This window comes from Bos javanicus, chromosome 11 (genome assembly GCF_032452875.1).
Source record: "Bos javanicus breed banteng chromosome 11, ARS-OSU_banteng_1.0, whole genome shotgun sequence".
In the NCBI taxonomy this organism is placed as follows: domain Eukaryota; kingdom Metazoa; phylum Chordata; class Mammalia; order Artiodactyla; family Bovidae; genus Bos; species Bos javanicus.
The window spans coordinates 67,789,311-67,806,603 of record NC_083878.1 but is presented as its reverse complement, the minus strand read 5'-3'; the positions used below and the strand labels follow the sequence as shown (position 1 = coordinate 67,806,603).

The 17,293-nt window shown below is 41.9% G+C and overlaps 1 protein-coding gene across 20 annotated transcripts in view; it reads left to right on the top strand.

Annotated features, from left to right (window-relative positions):
* AAK1 (AP2 associated kinase 1) overlaps positions 1–17,293 on the top strand; it is a 173,309-nt gene that overhangs the window by 71,270 nt on the left and 84,746 nt on the right. For all 20 annotated transcript variants that reach the window (XM_061432872.1, XM_061432868.1, XM_061432878.1 and 17 more), the window contains exon 3: positions 2,063–2,181. In XM_061432872.1, the coding sequence (XP_061288856.1) occupies positions 2,063–2,181 (119 nt within the window). The remainder of the gene's footprint in view (positions 1–2,062; positions 2,182–17,293) is intronic.

Below are 17,293 nucleotides of genomic sequence, written 5' to 3'. Positions count from 1 at the left end.
AAAATTAAAATGTAAAAATATGCATCTTAGAATTGCGTTCTTTTGCATGTGTGTTAGACTTCTATCTATTGTCGATGCATGCTAGGGTTTTAAAAATCTTTTATGGTAAGTACTCAAAATTGTAGAATTAAATCGACAGTTGAGCAGTGTGAGTGGACTTTATTATAAGAAAATGAAAAATGTTATTGAGGTACAAAAATTAGAGAGATGACAGCTGAAATGAAAGACTGGATGGTAAACTGTAGTGTTTATCTGAGTACTGAAGAGCACCATGACAGGAAATACACAAACTTGCAGTCTCTGCTAAATCATTATCAAAACGCACATTTGGAACATTTGAGTCTGTTCAAAATTTTTTTAACACAGAATTATGTGTGTGCTTTATGAAAAAATGCAACAATGCTGCATGATTAAGGTTCTCTTTGGTTGCATGGAACAGAATCCTACTCAAGTTAATCTGAAAAAGAACAGTTATTATAAAGATACAACAGGAAATACTGAGAACATCGACAGACAGCTGCTGGAGGGCTGCTGGGTCTTCAAGGATTTCGAGTGGAATGGTTGGGACCCGGGTCTTATATCACAGGCCTGAGGTCTCTATAATCACTACTAATGGCCCTGTCTCACCCCAGGACTATGCCATAACCCCAGCTCAAGTTCCTGTACTGCTGACTTCTCTCTGTGTTCAGCTCCATCCAATTAGTCATCACCTCCATGCAAAGAGGGCTTCCCTAGTAGCTCAGCAAAGAACAGCCTAGCAGTTTTTTTCAGTACCCAGGGTCAATGTGCAGGGTAGTACAAGCTAAGTTAATGCAGGTGTGTGAGCAGGCAGATAGACTAAGTCTGATGTAACTGCTGCTTATCCCAAAGCTTCACCTTTGATAGCTTTGCTGCACCTTATCTACCCAAACTCTTTTTAACAGTGGCACTGAAGGCCTCTGACAGTGTTTGAAGAGTGAGGTCAAGGTTAGGGGTTCTAAGAATTTGTGGAACACCAAAGTATAACCAGTTTAGAGCATTGAAGGATTCCTTTTAGAGTTATAGTAATCTCTTTTAATGAATTATGAACTGTGTTTTAGAGAAGGGTTAGAGCAGACATTAAAAAAATCTGCCCAGTAATCATCGTGCTTCCCTGGTGGCTGCTGTGTAGAGTAGCTCTTTCCTAACTGTGTCTGTGTCTTCTCAACAGCCCATGAAGTAGGGAGGGCAGAAGTAATCCTCCAAGTGTATTGTTGATTAGTCAGGGGATGAGGTGAGGAGGGATGAGAAGAAAGGAAGGGAAGGAGATTCTCGAAATTGATTGCCAACTATCTTAAAACGGTTTTTGAAATAATTTCCAAGCCTCTCTGTTTAAGTATTGGACTTAGGTGTTTTTTTTTTTCCTTTTAAAGAAGTCCTTGGTTGAATCTAATCTCTTTAAGCCTCTGTTTTCTTCAGAGAGTAATTGTCTTACAGGGAAGAATATCACCTGGCTTCATAGGATTGTGGTATGAATTAACAAGAGCTCAGAGAGCCCAGGAGAGTGATTCCCTGGTGGCTCAGACGGTAACGCGTCTGCCCGCAATGTGGGATACCCAGGTTCGATCCCTGGGTTGGGAAGATCCCTTGGAGAAGGAAATGGCAACCCACTCCAGTACTCTTGCCTGGAAAATTCCATGGATGGAGGAGCCTGGTGGGCTACAGTCCATGGGATCACAGAGAGTCGGACACAACTGAGTGACTTCACGACTTCACGACGACAGAGTGCCCAGGAGAGCAGTTGGAATGTAGTTGGTTCTTTTTTTTCATCTTTTCATTCATCTGTTTATCTATTATTGTTCTGTTTTGTTTTGTTTTAGATAGTTCAGGAACAGTTTTTCTGATTCTTGCTACCCTATCCCACAAACGATACCTCTGAGTCCCAGACTCTTAAGAATGCATTTTGTGCCAGACCAGCCCTAGGCCTAGCTGACGATGGCATCAGAACCATTAGCAGTGACATCAGCAGCCTGCAGCCTCATGGTCATTCGACTGACTTCTACAACATGACTTACAAGAGCTTGTGTGTGTGTTTCTCTCCCAGGTGGATTTGCCATCGTGTTTCTGGTGAGGACGAGCAATGGAATGAAATGTGCCTTGAAACGCATGTTTGTCAACAACGAGCATGATCTCCAGGTGTGCAAGAGAGAAATCCAGATAATGGTAAGGTTGCCCATCAGACTTGGGCTCACTTGTTCAAATGTTGGGGAGGGACTATGCCCTTTCATAAGAAAGCCCCGGGGGGTGCTTCTTTCCTTCCCTGAGATGACAGTGAGGCCTCACCCAAGATGGGAGTGAACAGCCAAGGGACATAGGGTGTTGCTCCTGCCTCAGTCATTCTCAGCTGGAGAGTTGAGGAGTAGAAGCATATTGAGAGAACTGACCAGTTTTCAGGTCAGAGAAATAGTTTGAGGCACTGGGAAAAACATACTTAACAGCTTGGTTCCCAGAATTATTAATAGTTACAGAGATCTGAGGTTGCCAACGAATCTCTTCTTGTAGTCTTATCATCTATCAGCTACCAGTCCTAGTTTTCAACCCTCTCAAGTCCTTCATCATTCTGTGAATGATGATGTAGTCTTCCACATCTTTGTATTTTGTCCATGTCATCCTTCCCCCCAGAATGCTTCTCCTTTTTCTTTCTTTTTTTTTTTTTGCCTAGAAATGTTTATGCATACATACTCTGATTCCATTTATAAAAGGTTAAGAATAAGCAAAAGTGACCCATGGTAATAGAGATCAGAAAGTGGCTATCTGATTGTGAGAAATTCACTAGGAAGGGGTATATGGGAACTTTCTGGGCCACGGACATTGTTCTGTATCCTGTTTTGGGTAGTGGTTATGGCTGCACAATTGTCAGACCTCAGTTGGGCACCTTAAAATCTGTGCCTTTTATATATTAATTATATCTCACTTCATAAATCCTCAGTTTTCAGGATTTAGGTTCTTCTTGTGTTTAAAGAAAGAGACCCCATCTGTTAGATATTTGATGAAATATTTGTGGATGAAATAATGTGATTTCTTGAAATCAAATGAGTGGGTTTAGAAGAGAAACAAGATTGGCAATGAATTGATTATTGCACCAGCAGGCCAGCAGGGTGATGTGTATATGGGAGTTTGTTGGAGTGTTCGCTTTCTTTCACTTCTGTTCGACATTACACATTTAAGAAATTTGGGTAGTCCTTTATTATGCCTTTGTGTTTCCTCAGTACTTTTGTTTGTGTCAGTTATGTTTCTTATGTTATTTTATAAGTAATTTAGAAAGTAAGTTATTTGAAACCAGAGACTTTGTATTCCAGTACATTGCCTAACATAAAGGAACTAGTTAAACTTTGGATGAAATGAATATATGAATAATGATTGTAGCAGACGCACATGTCACCTAGGGGTGATGGCTCCTTTGTACCCTGCATTTTAATGCTCCTGGTAAGCGCATTAAGAAAGAGGTCCAGAAAATGGGTGAGTGGCAACGTGGGGATCCCCCAGGCTTTGCTTGCCATTGCGCGACTGCCCTTTCAGTGGCTGCTTGTAGAGTAACAAGTGGTACAGCTCAGGACTTTAGAGAGCCTGGTGATATGTAGATTCCATAAAGCTGAAACTATTTGGGAAGAAACTGTTGACAGAAATAAATGTTGCTGTCATCATTGCAAAGCAAGCAAAAAAACCCCCAAGGCTGATAGACATATAGTCAGGGCCGTGTGGATCTGTCCTCAGGCGCCAGTGTCCTCCCGCTGCCCGCCACTTGGCTCCCAACAGCCACGCTGCTGTGTTTCCCTTTCTCCACCCAGTGTTTCCTGGATGGTGTTCCTCCACCCCCACCGCCCCTTTTCCTTGCTCAGCTCTCACACTCCACTTCCCCTCTTCGCTTCTGCTCTCTCCTCTGCCCAAAATGCCTTTCTCATTCATTTTCAGGTGTTAGAGTTAATCTCACTCTTTAACTTTCTCCCACTCATTCAGAAACGAGGTTGGAGGGCTTATTTTGTGGTAGGCAGGTGTTGGAGTAAAGCAACTAAGAAGTCGTGGGCCCCTTAGGAGCTCATAAATTAATGGACCTGATTTGGAATTAAATTATATGGTTCACATTCTGCGGCAGCCATGTATTAGCAATGAGAATTTGATTTTTTAGTTTATATTTTTCCAAAACTTGAACACTCAAATAATTGGAGTAAGCTTATTACAAAAAACATCAAGCAGTTCCCTGAGGGGTCCTCCTGTGCCATTGCAAGGTCCCCGAGGCCACCACTTTTAGTGGGTTCTTTTGATATATTTCTAAGTAACAAGCTGATGTTGCTAGTTGTTCTCCCCTCCCCGTCCATTTTAGGCGATATGTACTATGCAAAGTAAAAAGTTGGCGTTCTTTCATCCCTACATGCCCTTCCCTCCAAATACTTTCATTATTCTCACTTCTATTCTTCCAAAATAGCCATAAGTTTGGCAATCTGTCATTTATGTTAATATTAGTTTTTACATTATTATGTAAGAAAACATTGTTTTTGCCGAATCTTCTAAGTGGACTATGATGACTATTCCTTTCTTTTTTTTCTCCCCACTGGAATTAATCATTGTCTTTTTTTTGTTTTTTAGGTTTTTTAAATCTCAGTTTTCTGTGTGCTTTTGCACAATTTCAAACTCTCCCCCAAGTTGTTTAAATCCTTTTAAAAATACTTCTGAACATGTTCTGTTTTATCATCCTGAGGAGATCTCTGTCAGTCTTCAGACTTGATGAAATCTGAGTTGGTTGCTCTCTAGGACAGTTTACTGTCTTATCTTGGGATTTTCTAGCCATTCTTTTTGCTTCTCTTTCTTGTCAGATTTGTCGCCTCCTCTTTTCGCTCTGCTTTCTCCTTTTGGTGGAACTCGTCCTCCAGGAGCTTCCTGATGTACTGTAGGTCAGTTTTTGATAACTTGCAGGTCTGGAAGTATCTTTGTTTTACATTCACACATGTGGTAGTTTGCATGTAAAAGTCTGGATTGGAAATAGTATCATTGAGATATTGAAAGCATTGCTGTACTGTGTTTTAGCTTCATTGTTGAGTTTGGGAAATCCAAAGTCATTCTAATACCTTGTCCTTTGGCTGTGACCCATTTTCTCTCCCTAGAAATTTGTAAATTCTTTGCTTACAGTGTTACAAAATTGATGATATATCTTGGTGGATGCATTTTTTAATTTATTATGTTTGTTGTTTGGTGGTCTCATTTAATCTACAAACTCATATCCTTGTGTGGGGAGAATTTCAGTTGGTCTCATTTGATGGTTTCCTTTTCTGTCTTCCTTTACTACTAGTATTTGGATGTTAGTTCTCCTGAACTGATTTTCTGACTTTTTGTTTTCTTCCTTCTATTTTTCATTTCTTTGTCTTATCCTTCTACTTTCCAGCAAATTTTCTCAACTTTGTATTCAACCAAACTGTTGCATTTTTTTATATATCAGGCTTTTTAATTTCTAAGACCCTTCTTTTTGGTTTTGTTTTGTTTGGGATTTTGATGAAGTCCAGTTTATTAGTTTTTCCTTTGGGGGATTGTGTTTTTGGTGTAACTTCTAAGAACTCTGCCTGGCTCTCAGTCCTGAAGATTTTATTTATTTACTCTTTTCGTAAGTGTTTACATTTTGCATTTAAGTCTGTGAGCCATTTTGAGTTAACTTTAAGGCTTGAGACTTAGGGTGAAGTTTATTTTATTGTTTGTGGGTGTTCATTTGTTGAAAAGGTGATCTTTCCTTCTTTGAGTATTCTTGTAAAAAATCAGTTGAGCTTATTTGTGAGGGTTGATCTCCAGACATTTCTCTATTTTCTGTTCTATTCCATTAATCTCTGTGTCTGTTCATCCACCAGCACCATGCAGCCTTGATTACTATAGCTTTATAATAAATCTTGAAATCAGACTGATTCCTCCTACTTCTTTTTTTTCTGAAAATTATTTCTTAATTATTCTCATTCTTTTGTCTTTTCACATAAATTTTAGAATAATCTTATCTATATCTGCAGAATGTTCTGCTGTAATTTCATTAAACTGGTATATCAATTTGGGGAGAAATGACATCTTTTCTCTGTTTAGTATTCCAGTAAATGAATATGGCACCTCTCTCCATTTATTTACATCTTTGATTTCTTTCATCAACATTGTGTAGTTTTCAGCATACAGGCCTTGTATGTGTTCTGAGATTTATACCTTGGTTTTGGATTTTGTTTTGAGTGAGTATAAATGGTATGGGATAATTAATTCCAGTGCTCATATTTTTACTGCTAGGATGTAGAAAATCAGTTGATTTTTCTGTGTTTATTTTGTATCTTGTAACCTTGCTGACCTTGTTTACTGGTTCTATGAATTTTTTCTCCAATCTTTAGGATTTTCTATGTACGCCACCATGTCATTGACAAATAGAGGCAGTTTTATTTTTTCCTTTCTGATATGTTTCTCTTTAACTTCCTTTTCTAACCTTACTGCACATCTCCCTCATTTAATTATTTACTCAATCATTTATTTATATCAGTTTGTTCTTAGGCATATTAATTTTGTCCTTTTTTTCCCCCTTCAATCTGTTTGCTATCTTTGGTTCATACTGGGTAATTCCTGTTGTTTCATCTTTCAGTTCACTGATTCTTTGCTGTCTCCCTTCCATTCTGCTGATGGGCCCATCCATTGTGCTTTTTGCTTTGGTTATTGCATTTTTCAGTTCTAAAATTTCCATTTGGTGGTTCTTTAGGTTTTCTGGGTTTTTGATGACACTTCTTGTTTCTTTGCTGAGGCTTTCTGTTTGTTCATTTGTTTCAAGCATGTCCTTAATTGCTGGTTTAAGCACTTTTGTCATAACTGCTTAATATAACTGGATGATTCTGTCTTTTTGAAGTGAAAGTCACTCAGTCGTGTCCGACTCTTTGTGACCCCATGGACTATACAGTTCATGGAATTCTCCAGGCCAGAGTACTGGAGTGGGTAGCCTTTCCCTTCTCCTGGGGATCTTCCCAACCCAGGAATCGAACCAGGGTCTCCTGCATTGCAGGTGGATTCTTTACCAACTGAGCTATCAGAGAAGCCCAAATCTGTCTTCCTGGTCACCTTCATTTTGGCATCTATCGACTGCTGTCTTGTCAATAGATGTGGCTTGAGATCTTCCTAGTTCTTGGTATGACAGACAATATCAACACTTTCATATTGTGCTATGAGCTTCTGAATCGTCTGTCAACCTCTTGTTCTGCCTGGTTTCTTCTGCTCTGGCGGAGGATTGATGGGACTTGAAAAGAGCCCTCTTGTTACTACTAGGTGGAGGTAGAAGTTCAGGTTTCCTGTGGGGCCTCTGTTTTCACCCCAGAAAGTGCTTCTCATTATTACTGGATTGAGGTAAAAGTTCTAGTTTCCTGTTAGGCTTGCACCGATCCTTCCCTGGCCGGGAAGTGGGAGTGCCTTGCTGCTATCCCCTCTATGGCTTCAGTGGATACCGTGGTGGTGGGAGTTGACCTTGTTACTACTTGGTGTTTGTGGAAGTCTTGACTCTCTGCTTGGCCTCCTCTCCTAGCACCTCAGAGCTGAAGGTCCTGACTCAGCCCTCTCCTGACACTGCCTACCCGGAAGGGAAGGTTGGAGGGATTTGTTGCAGACTAGTGAGGTTGGAAGTCTAGGCTCTCCATTTGGTCTTTACTGGCATGGCTGGGTCAGGGCTGTCGGTTTTTTCCATGGCTTTTGGCTGGCATAGAGCAGTTAGTTTCTATGAGTTCTGTCTTACTGGGTTGCCCCTTTTCTGGGTCTGTCTGGAGAGGGCAGACTTTTTAGGTCTGCACCCATTGGTGGTTTCAGTTTGCTGGCTTCTTCAATTTTCAGTCGGGGAAACATACGGCAAAAAGAAAACCCAGGCAGCTCACCACTGTGTTGTTCCTTGGGCCCCAAAGTTCCTATTCAGTCTGCTTTCTACTCAGCATTTCAGACTTTTGTTATTAAGTCAATTATTTTAAATTCAGTTTTATGTACAAAATAAGTGTACTTAGCAGGAGGAAATGAAAAAGTACATCTACTTCACCTTCCCAGAAGCAGAAGTCTTCTGTTTATGCCTTTTTAAAAATTAAACACTTGGACTTCCCTGATGGTACCGTGGATAGGAATCCACCTGCCAATGCAGGGGACAGAGGTTCCATCCCTGGTCTGGGAAGATTCCACATACTGTGGAGCAGCTAAGCCCGTGAGCCACAACCACTGAAGCCCATGCACTCTAGAGCCTGGGGGCCACAACCACTGAAGCCAGTGCTCTCTAGAGCCCAGGGGCCACGACCACTGAAGCCCATGTGCTCTAGAGCCTGGGGGCCACAACCACTGAAGCCCATGCTCTCTAGAGCCTGGGAGCCATGACCACTGAAGCCTGTGTGTTCTAGAGCCCAGGAGCCACGACCACTGAAGCCTGTGCTTTTTAGAGCCCAGGGGCCACGACCACTGAAGCCCATGCACTCTAGAGCCTGGGGGCCACAACCACTGAAGCCTGTGCTCTCTAGAGCCCGGGAGCCATGACCACTGAAGCCTGTGTGCTCTAGAGCCCGGGAGCCACGACCACTGAAGCCCATGCTCTCTAGAGCCCGGGGGCCACGACCACTGAAGCCCATGCGCTCTAGAGCCTGGGGGCCACAACCACTGAAGCCAGTGCTCTCTAGAGCCCGGGGGCCACGACCACTAAAGCCCGTGCACTCTAGAGCCTGGGAGCCATGACCACTGAAGCCCATGCGCTCTAGAGCCTGGGGGTCACAACCACTGAAGGCCGTGCTCTCTAGAGCCTGGGAGCCATGACCACTGAAGCCTGTGTGCTCTAGAGCCCAGGGGCCATGACCACTGAAGCCCATGCGCTCTAGAGCCTGGGGGCCACGACCACTGAAGCCCATGCACTCTAGAGCTCATGTTCCACAACTAGAGAAGCCACTGCAATGAGAAGCCCACACACTGCAGCTAGAGAAAGCTCACTCGCAACTACGAAGACCCAGTGCAGCCAAAAATAAATTACTTCATTCATTTCTAAAAATAAATACTTTACATCATTTAGTAAGGCTTTTGAAGGAAGCAGAGATAAATACACGTATTCAACTTTTGAAACAATTTGCTACTACTGTTAATCAAAAGTCCTGTGCAATATTTTTAACCGGAGAAGGCAATGGCATCCCGCTCCAGTACTCTTGCCTTGAAAATCCCATGGACGGAGGAGCCTGGTAGGCTGCAGTCCAGGGGGTCGCGAAGAGTCGGATACGACTGAGCGACTTCACTTTCACTTTTCACTTTCAGGCATTGGAGAAGGAAATGGCAACCCACTCCAGTGTTCTTGCCTGGAGAATCCCAGGGACGGGGGAGCATGGTGGGCTGCCGTCTCTGGGGTCGCACAGAGTCGGACACAACTGAAGCGACTTAGCAGCAGCAGCAGCAGACTCCAACTTCTGTCCAATAGACGCTCAGCCCTACCTCTCTGAGTTATATGTGTATATAATACATATCATTTAAATTTGCTTGAGAAAACACTGGAAGGATGGAAGAGAAAGAGGAATGGCAGAAGGGAAGAAGGGAGAGAAAGGGGAGGGTTCCCTGAAGGAGATGGGGACTGGATTTGAAAATACTTGTCTGCTATGTTTTGGTTTTTGAAGTTAATGTGTTACTCATTTTTTAATTAAATTTTAAGCTGTTTTATAGTCACTTAGATGAGTAAGAAAGGATCCAAAGAGCCTTCAGGTTGAGTAAGGACAAGCTATCACCATCATGTCCTCCTTTGGGAAGGTTTTTGGATAGGGAGCTCATGGGAGTGCCATAGATCCAGTGACTGTGGACTGTGTCATTTGAATAAAAGCATTCACCAGAGATCTGTGAGCAAGATGGAGAGTCTAGGCTGGATACTGAGTGTAATTGCTACTGTTTGTAATGGTCTCTGATCAGTGATGTGCTACTAGTTTGGAGGGAACTTTCTAAGAAAAAAGCACTGCAGCTTACCATTAACTTTGTTGTTTTACATTTAATAAATAGCTTCTACTCTAAAGAAGTAGAAGACATATCTATTAATTGTGTGCCAAGTATAAAGTTGGACAATATAATAACTGCATTGGATGATAGAACTAGGATCAAAATTATCCTTAAAATTGGAGCAATGGACTGATTATAATGAGATGAAATAGCAAGGTAAGGTCATATACTTGGGGTTTTTTTGTTCTAATCAACCTTACAAGCACAGTTCTGGGAAGGTAGAGATTAAAAGCAGCACAAATAGAAAACGACTTAAAAGTTTTAGTGGTCAGTTAACTTGATATGATTGTATAGCATGATGTGGATGCCCCCCAAAAGGAATATAATTTTTAGTTACATTAATGGAATTAATAGAGAGTGACAGTGCTGGTCAGCTTTTCATGAGTCAGACCAGGCCTGCATGTTTCATTCATTCCCTGGGGCCAGTCTTACAGAAAGGATATAGACAAAATGAAGTGTTTAAGTGTGGGAGCAGCCAAAATGGTGGTGTGACTAAAAACCATGTCAAAGGAAGTGGGTCTGTTTAACCTAGAGAAGAAAAAAACTGCTAATTTTTTTCTAAATAATAATATTTCAATAATAATAAGTCTAAATAATATTTCAGTTGTTTGGAAAGTGAAAAAATAGATGCAGCTTGTTCTTTTTGTTCTGAAGAAGACAGTCTAGAATCAGATGGTGGAAGTTTTTAGCTGGCTGTAAAGAAGTGTTGGAGAAGACTCTTGAGAGTCCCTTGGACCGCAAGAAGATCCAACCAGTCCATCCTAAAGGAGATAAGTCCTGGGTGTTCATTGGAAGGACTGATGATGAAGCTGAAACTCCAATACTTTGGCCACCGCATACAAAGAGTTGACTCATTGGAAAAGACCCTGATGCTGGGAGGGATTTGGGGCAGGAGGAGAAAGGGACGACAGAGGATGAGATGGCTGGATGGCATCACCGACTCAATGGGCATGAGTTTGGGTAAACTCCGGGAGTTGGTGATGGACAGGGAGGCCTGGCGTGCTGCAATTCATGGGGTTGCAAAGAGTTGGACACAACTGAGCAAATGAACTGAACTGAACTGAAAGAAGATCAACAGCAATGGCTGTCTGCAGATGGGCTGAAGGCCCAAGAAAGTCACCTTAATCTAGGAAAATTTCTGGTCAAAAGGCTAGAGCAGGGATTCATGCATGGACTGCCTGACTGCTTTAGATCAGTGCTAGTCAAAAGATCTTATTTTCTTTTTCTTTACCCCCTTGTATATTTTATTTTTTCCCATCTTGTCATACTACTTTTCTTTGTAAATTGAGATTCATCCTTTTAAATATAAATATAATTTAAGTATAACTTAGGGACTTTTTTACTTACAATATCATTCACCCATCACCATTTATCAAATTCCAGAATTTTTTTTTCCCATCGCCCTGAAAGGAAACCCCACACCCACTAGCAGTCACTCTCCATTCCACCTGCCCCCAGTCCTTGGCAGCCATTAATCTGCTTTCTGTTACTTATTCTGCATATTTCTTATAAAAGGGCTCATACAATAAGATCTTGTGTCTGACATCTCTCACTTAGCTTAATGTTTTCAAAGTTTATCCATGTTGTAGTGTTTCAGTACTTTATTCCTTACCGTGACTGTGTGATGTTCCATTTTATGGGTATGCGTGCATGCACGATCAATCGCTCAGTCGTGTCTGACTCTTGGCAATCCCATGGGCTGTAACCCATCAGGCACCTCTATCCATGGGATTTTATCCCACAAGGATACTAGAGTGGGTTGTCATTTCCTCCTCCAGGGGATCTCTCCAGCCAAAGGGTTGAACCCATGTCTCCTGCATCTCCTGTATTGGTAGGCGGGTTCTTATCACTGAGCCACCTGGGAATCCTTTATATGGATATACCACATTTTGTTTATTCTGATGGACAGCTGGGTTTTTTTCACTCTTTGACTATTATGAATAATGCTGTTACCGACATCTGTGTACAAGCTTTTGTGAACATAATGTTTCATTTCTCTTGGATATATACTTAGGGGTAAAATTACAAGGCAAAATGGTAACTTTACTTTTTCAGAAAATGCCAAACTATTTTCCATAGAAGCACCACTGTTTACATTCCTACTGGAAATGTATGCAGGTTCCAACCTCTATATCCTTATTGACACTTTTTATTGTTTCTGTGTTTTATTACAGCCATTCTAGTTGTTATGAAGTGATAATCTTATAATTTTGCTTTGCATTTCCCTAGTAATTAATGGTGTTTAGCATCTTTCCTTGTTCTTATCATATGCTCTTTGATAAGAGTCATCTGTATAAAATGGATACTAGACCCTTAGCCAGACATCCTGGAATGTGAAGTCCAGTGGGCCTTAGAAAGCATCCCTATGAACAAAGCTAGTGGAGGTGATGGAATTCCGGTGGAGCTATTTCAAATCCTGAAAGATGATGCTGTGAAAGTGCTGCACTCAATATGCCAGCAAATGTGGAAAACTCAGCAGTGGCCACAGGACTGGAAAAGGTCAGTTTTCATTCCAATCCCAAAGAAAGGCAATGCCAAAGAATGCTCAAACTACCGCACAATTGCACTTATCTCACATGCTAGTAAAGTAATGCTCAAAATTCTCCAAGCCAGGCTTCAGCAATACGTGAACCATGAACTTCAAGATGTTCAAGCTGGTTTTAGAAAAGGCAGAGGAACCAGAGACCAAATTGCCAACATCCGCTGGATCATTGAAAAAGCAAGAGAGTTCCAGAAAAACATCTCTTTCTGCTTTATTGACTATGCCAAAGCCTTTGAGTGTGTGGATCACAATAAACTGTGGAAAATTCTGAAAGAGGTGGGAATACCAGACCGCCTGACCTGCCTCTTGAGAAACCTATATGCAGGTCAGGAAGCAACAGTTGGAACTGTTAGAACATGTTAGAACAGTTAGAACATGGAACAACAGACGGGTTCCAAATAGGAAAATGAGTACGTCAAGGCTGTATATTGTCACCCTGCTTATTTAACTTCTATGCAGAGTACATCATGGGAATCGCTGGGCTGGAAGAAGCACAAGCTGGAATCAAGATTTCTGGGAGAAATACCAATAACCTCAGATATGCAGATGACACCACCCTTATGGCAGAAAGTGAAGAGGAACTAAAAAGCCTCTTGATGAAAGTGAAAGAGGAGAGTGAAAAAGTTGGCTTAAAGCTCAACATTCAGAAGACTAAGATAATGGCACCTGGTCCCATCACTTCATGGGAAATAGATGGGGAAACAGTGGAAACAGTGTCAGACTTTATTTTTTTGGGGCTCCAAAATCACTGTAGATGATGATTGCAGCCATGAAATTAAAAGACACTCCTTGGAAGGAAAGTTATGACCAACCTAGATAGCATATTCAAAAGCAGAGACATTACTTTGCTAACAAAGGTCCGTCTAGTCAAGGCTATGGTTTTTCCAGTGGTCATGTATGGATGTGAGAGTTGGACTGTGAAGAAAGCTGAGCACCAGAGATTTGATGCTTTTGAACTGTGGTGTTGGAGAAGACTCTTGAGAGTCCCTTGGACTGCAAGGAGATCCAACCAGTTCATTCTAAAGGAGATTAGCTCTGGGATTTCTTTGGAAGGAATGATGCTAAAGCTGAAACTCCAGTACTTTGGCCACCTCCTGCGAAGAGTTGACTCATTGGAAAAGACTCTGATGCTGGGAGGGATTGGGGGCAGGAGGAGAAGGGGACGACAGAAGATGAGATGGCTGGATGGCATCACCGGCTCGATGGACGTGAGTTTGAGTGAACTCCAGGAGTTGGTGATGGACAGGGAGGCCTGGCGTGGTGCAGTTCATGGGGTCGCAGAGTCGGACATGACTGAGTGACTGAATTGAACTGAACTGGCACCTTATCAGATGAATGATTTGCAAGTTTTTATTCCATTCTTTGCACTGTCTTTTTACTTTCTTGATAGTATCCTTTGAAGCACAAAAGTTTTTAATTTTGATGAAATGAAGTTTATCTGTTTTTTCTTTGATTGCTTATGCTTTAGGTGTCAAAATCTAAGAATCACTGACTAACCCAACATCATGAAGATTTGCACATGTATTTTCTTTGAGGAATTTTTTAGATTTGTGGTCCACTTTTGTTACTAAATTCAGGTTTGGCTGCTCAATGCTCAAAAGCAAATAATTGAGAAGCAAATGTCAATAGAAAGGAAAGGTGTTTTAAGGACTTCCCTGGTGGTCCAGTGGCTAAGACTGTACACCCAGTGAAAGAGTCCCGGGTTTGATCCCTGGGATCAAACATGCCTAGATCCCCATGCCTCAACTAAAAGAGCCTGCATGCTGCAACTAAGACCCGGCACAGCCAAATAAATAAGTATTTTCAAAGAAGAAAAGCAAAGTGCTTTAATCAGAAAAGCTGACAGTCTCAGGAGAAGGTGGCCAGTCTGGGGAGAATATGTCCTGAGACCAACTCTGAAGGTTCTGGTCAACCATGACAGTTCATAAAGCAGGAGATGGAAGGTGGGGGAAGGAGGGAGAATCTCAGTGAATCATTAAGGCAGGAGGTTGGGTTCTGCATCTTTCTCCATTGTATGCAGGCCGCTGACTCTTCAGATGTTATCTTGGCATGTGATCTGCGAGCAAGACTGCTAAGGGGGCTGTTGGGGATAGAGAGCTAGTCATTCTTTAACTACTTAATTATTTTTTTTTTTACCTGGGAAAAGAATCAACAGGTTAATTAGTTTATTTCAAAGTTGGAGGGAAAGAGAAATGAGCAAACCGGAAAGGAGCAAAAGAGCTGCCCTCAGTTCCCTACGGTGCAACGTCATTCCATTTCTGTGGAATTAGGGGCAAACCCACTCCAGTGTTCTTGCCTGGAGAATCCAAGGGACGGGGGAGCCTGGTGGGCTGCCGTCCCTGGGGTCTCACAGAGTCGGACACGACTGAAGCGACTTAGCAGCAGCAGCAGGGGCAAAGGTTCATCTTCTATAACTTCTTTGTAGAAGAAATTGACATAGGGAACCATATTCTCAGAATGGAAGATATCAGCATTTCTTTGCTGACAGTTTTAGTTGCCTACTTATATAGACAGGCAGAGCAAGCTACAATTACTTTAATGCCCAGAATGATTCAGATTGTTACAAGCAATGATGTTAATCCCATTCTCTTGAGGCCTGTTCTTAGAATTGTGCTAAACATAGATTCAGTGCTGCTCAAGATGGAGCAGCTTATGTCATGGACACAGTCTGGTTCATCATGCAGTTAGTTTTTTTTTCCTCTGGTTGCAGTTATAGTATTTATAAATCAACTCAGGAGTGTGCATCAGACACTGAGTCTGTGACTCTATTGTCCTAATCATTAACTGCTTGGTTTTATACTTGGGGGAACGTGCCCTGCACGGTTCTCCTTAGTTCCATTTTGAGGAGTTGTGAGGTTTATGGTGTGAGATAGGTATCCAACTTCATTCTTTTGCATATAGATGGTCAGTTGTCCCAGCACCAGTTTGTGAAAAACACTGTCCTCTTCCTCACTGAGTCTTGGCATCATTGTCAAAAATCAGTTGTCGATCAATGTATGCTTCACGAAGATCTTGTCCTAGAACATAAATCAATGAACTGCTTCCCTCATGGGTGGAGTCTCACTAGGAAAAGAAAGTCATCTTAGTGAGCAGATTGATTTATGTCCTGGAGCAAGCTTCTTATCTCCTTATGAACTTGTTTCTACTCAGAAAATGTTTTGGACCACATTTTGAGGAGTACTGCCCTAGATCTTTGGCACTTTAGGTGCCACTGACCAGAAACACCCTAGTCTCTATCCCAAAGCTACTGGATTAGGATCTGTTTTCAAACAGAAGCCCCCCAACCCTACCCCACCCCACCCCCCAGCCCCCAAGTAATTCACTTGCTCATTAAAGTCTGAGCAGCATGACTCTAGAATCAGACTCTAAGTGACTTTAAAGATCTGTTCTGTAAATACAGGATTAGTTAACGAGTAAGACTTGGAAAAGGGAGCATAAATGTAAGTGTAGGCAGGATTATATCTGGGACTCATGTGGTAGAAATCCACAAGGGCCTCAGATACGACAGCCTTCAGTAGAAACTCCAGCGCTAGTCCTGATCTCAAAGCGTTTCTTTTCACTATTGCACCGGATTTGATAGTTTTTGTTTGCTTGTGAATTATAGTTATAAAGGAAATTTAGAGTTATAGAGAATAGGTACAGAGAAAATTTAGAGTTATAGAGAAGAGGAGTGGGAGAGGAATAGTAAGACAGAAGACTTTTACAAAGCAACTTTGGGAAAGAAGCTAACTTTGGTTCAAACTGTTGGTGAAATCACAGTGCAATGCTAGAAGTTGGCAGCAATAGTGCTGTGTCATAAAATAAGAAATCATTGACTATTTGGGTAAATACACCTCTTTGGAAGCTTATTGTATGCAAATGCAAGCACTATCAGCATCAGGAATTTGCAGGAATTTGTCATGCTGATGTTCCAAGGAAGAGTGGTCTGAGCAAAAGATACATAAGGGAGTTAGTTACATACCATACTCACTTGACTATTTTGAGGTGAGTGACATTATTGATATGCTACTTAGAATGCTGTCTTCTTTGTTTTCTTGAACATAAAAATGAAGGTTTTTATAGATGTACTTAGGAATTGAGGCCTCTGTTCTCTTGTAAGGCTTTAAGATTCTTAGTAGGAATTTCCTGCTGCAGAAAATTTGAAGCTCGGGATAGAATGCTGTTCTGCATTACAAGCACCATTAATTCAGTTCAGTCACTCAGTCATGTCCCACTCTTTGTGTCCTCATGGACTGCAGCACGTCAGGCTTCCCTATCCATCACCAGCTCCCGGAGCTTGCTCACACTCATGTCCATCGAGTCGGTGATGCCATCCAGCCGTCTTTTCCTCTGTTGTCCCCTTCTCCTGCCTTCAATCTTTCCCAGTATCAGGGTCTTTTCAGATGAGTCAGTTCTTCGCATCAGGTGGCCAGAGTTTTGGAGTTTCAGCTTCAGCATCAGCCCTTCCAATGAATGACCATTAATTAGGACCACAGATAAAGTTTCTGATCATCTGTAGGATCCGGTAGAAGGCCTTATTTTCCAATGGTAGTGTTTGTGTGTGTTTATGAAAAAAGTTTGTCATCACTTCAAGCATTTAACTATGAAAGTTACTAAGTTAACTACAAACACTTTACATATCTATTTGTTGCAGGAAGGGGGACCCCTTCCAGGGCCTGAAACTGGGCTCTTGTCTAACACTCGGAAATGAATTGTCCGAGGAGACACATGTACTGACAAGGCAAGAGATTTTATTGGGACAGGGCACCTGGGTGGAGA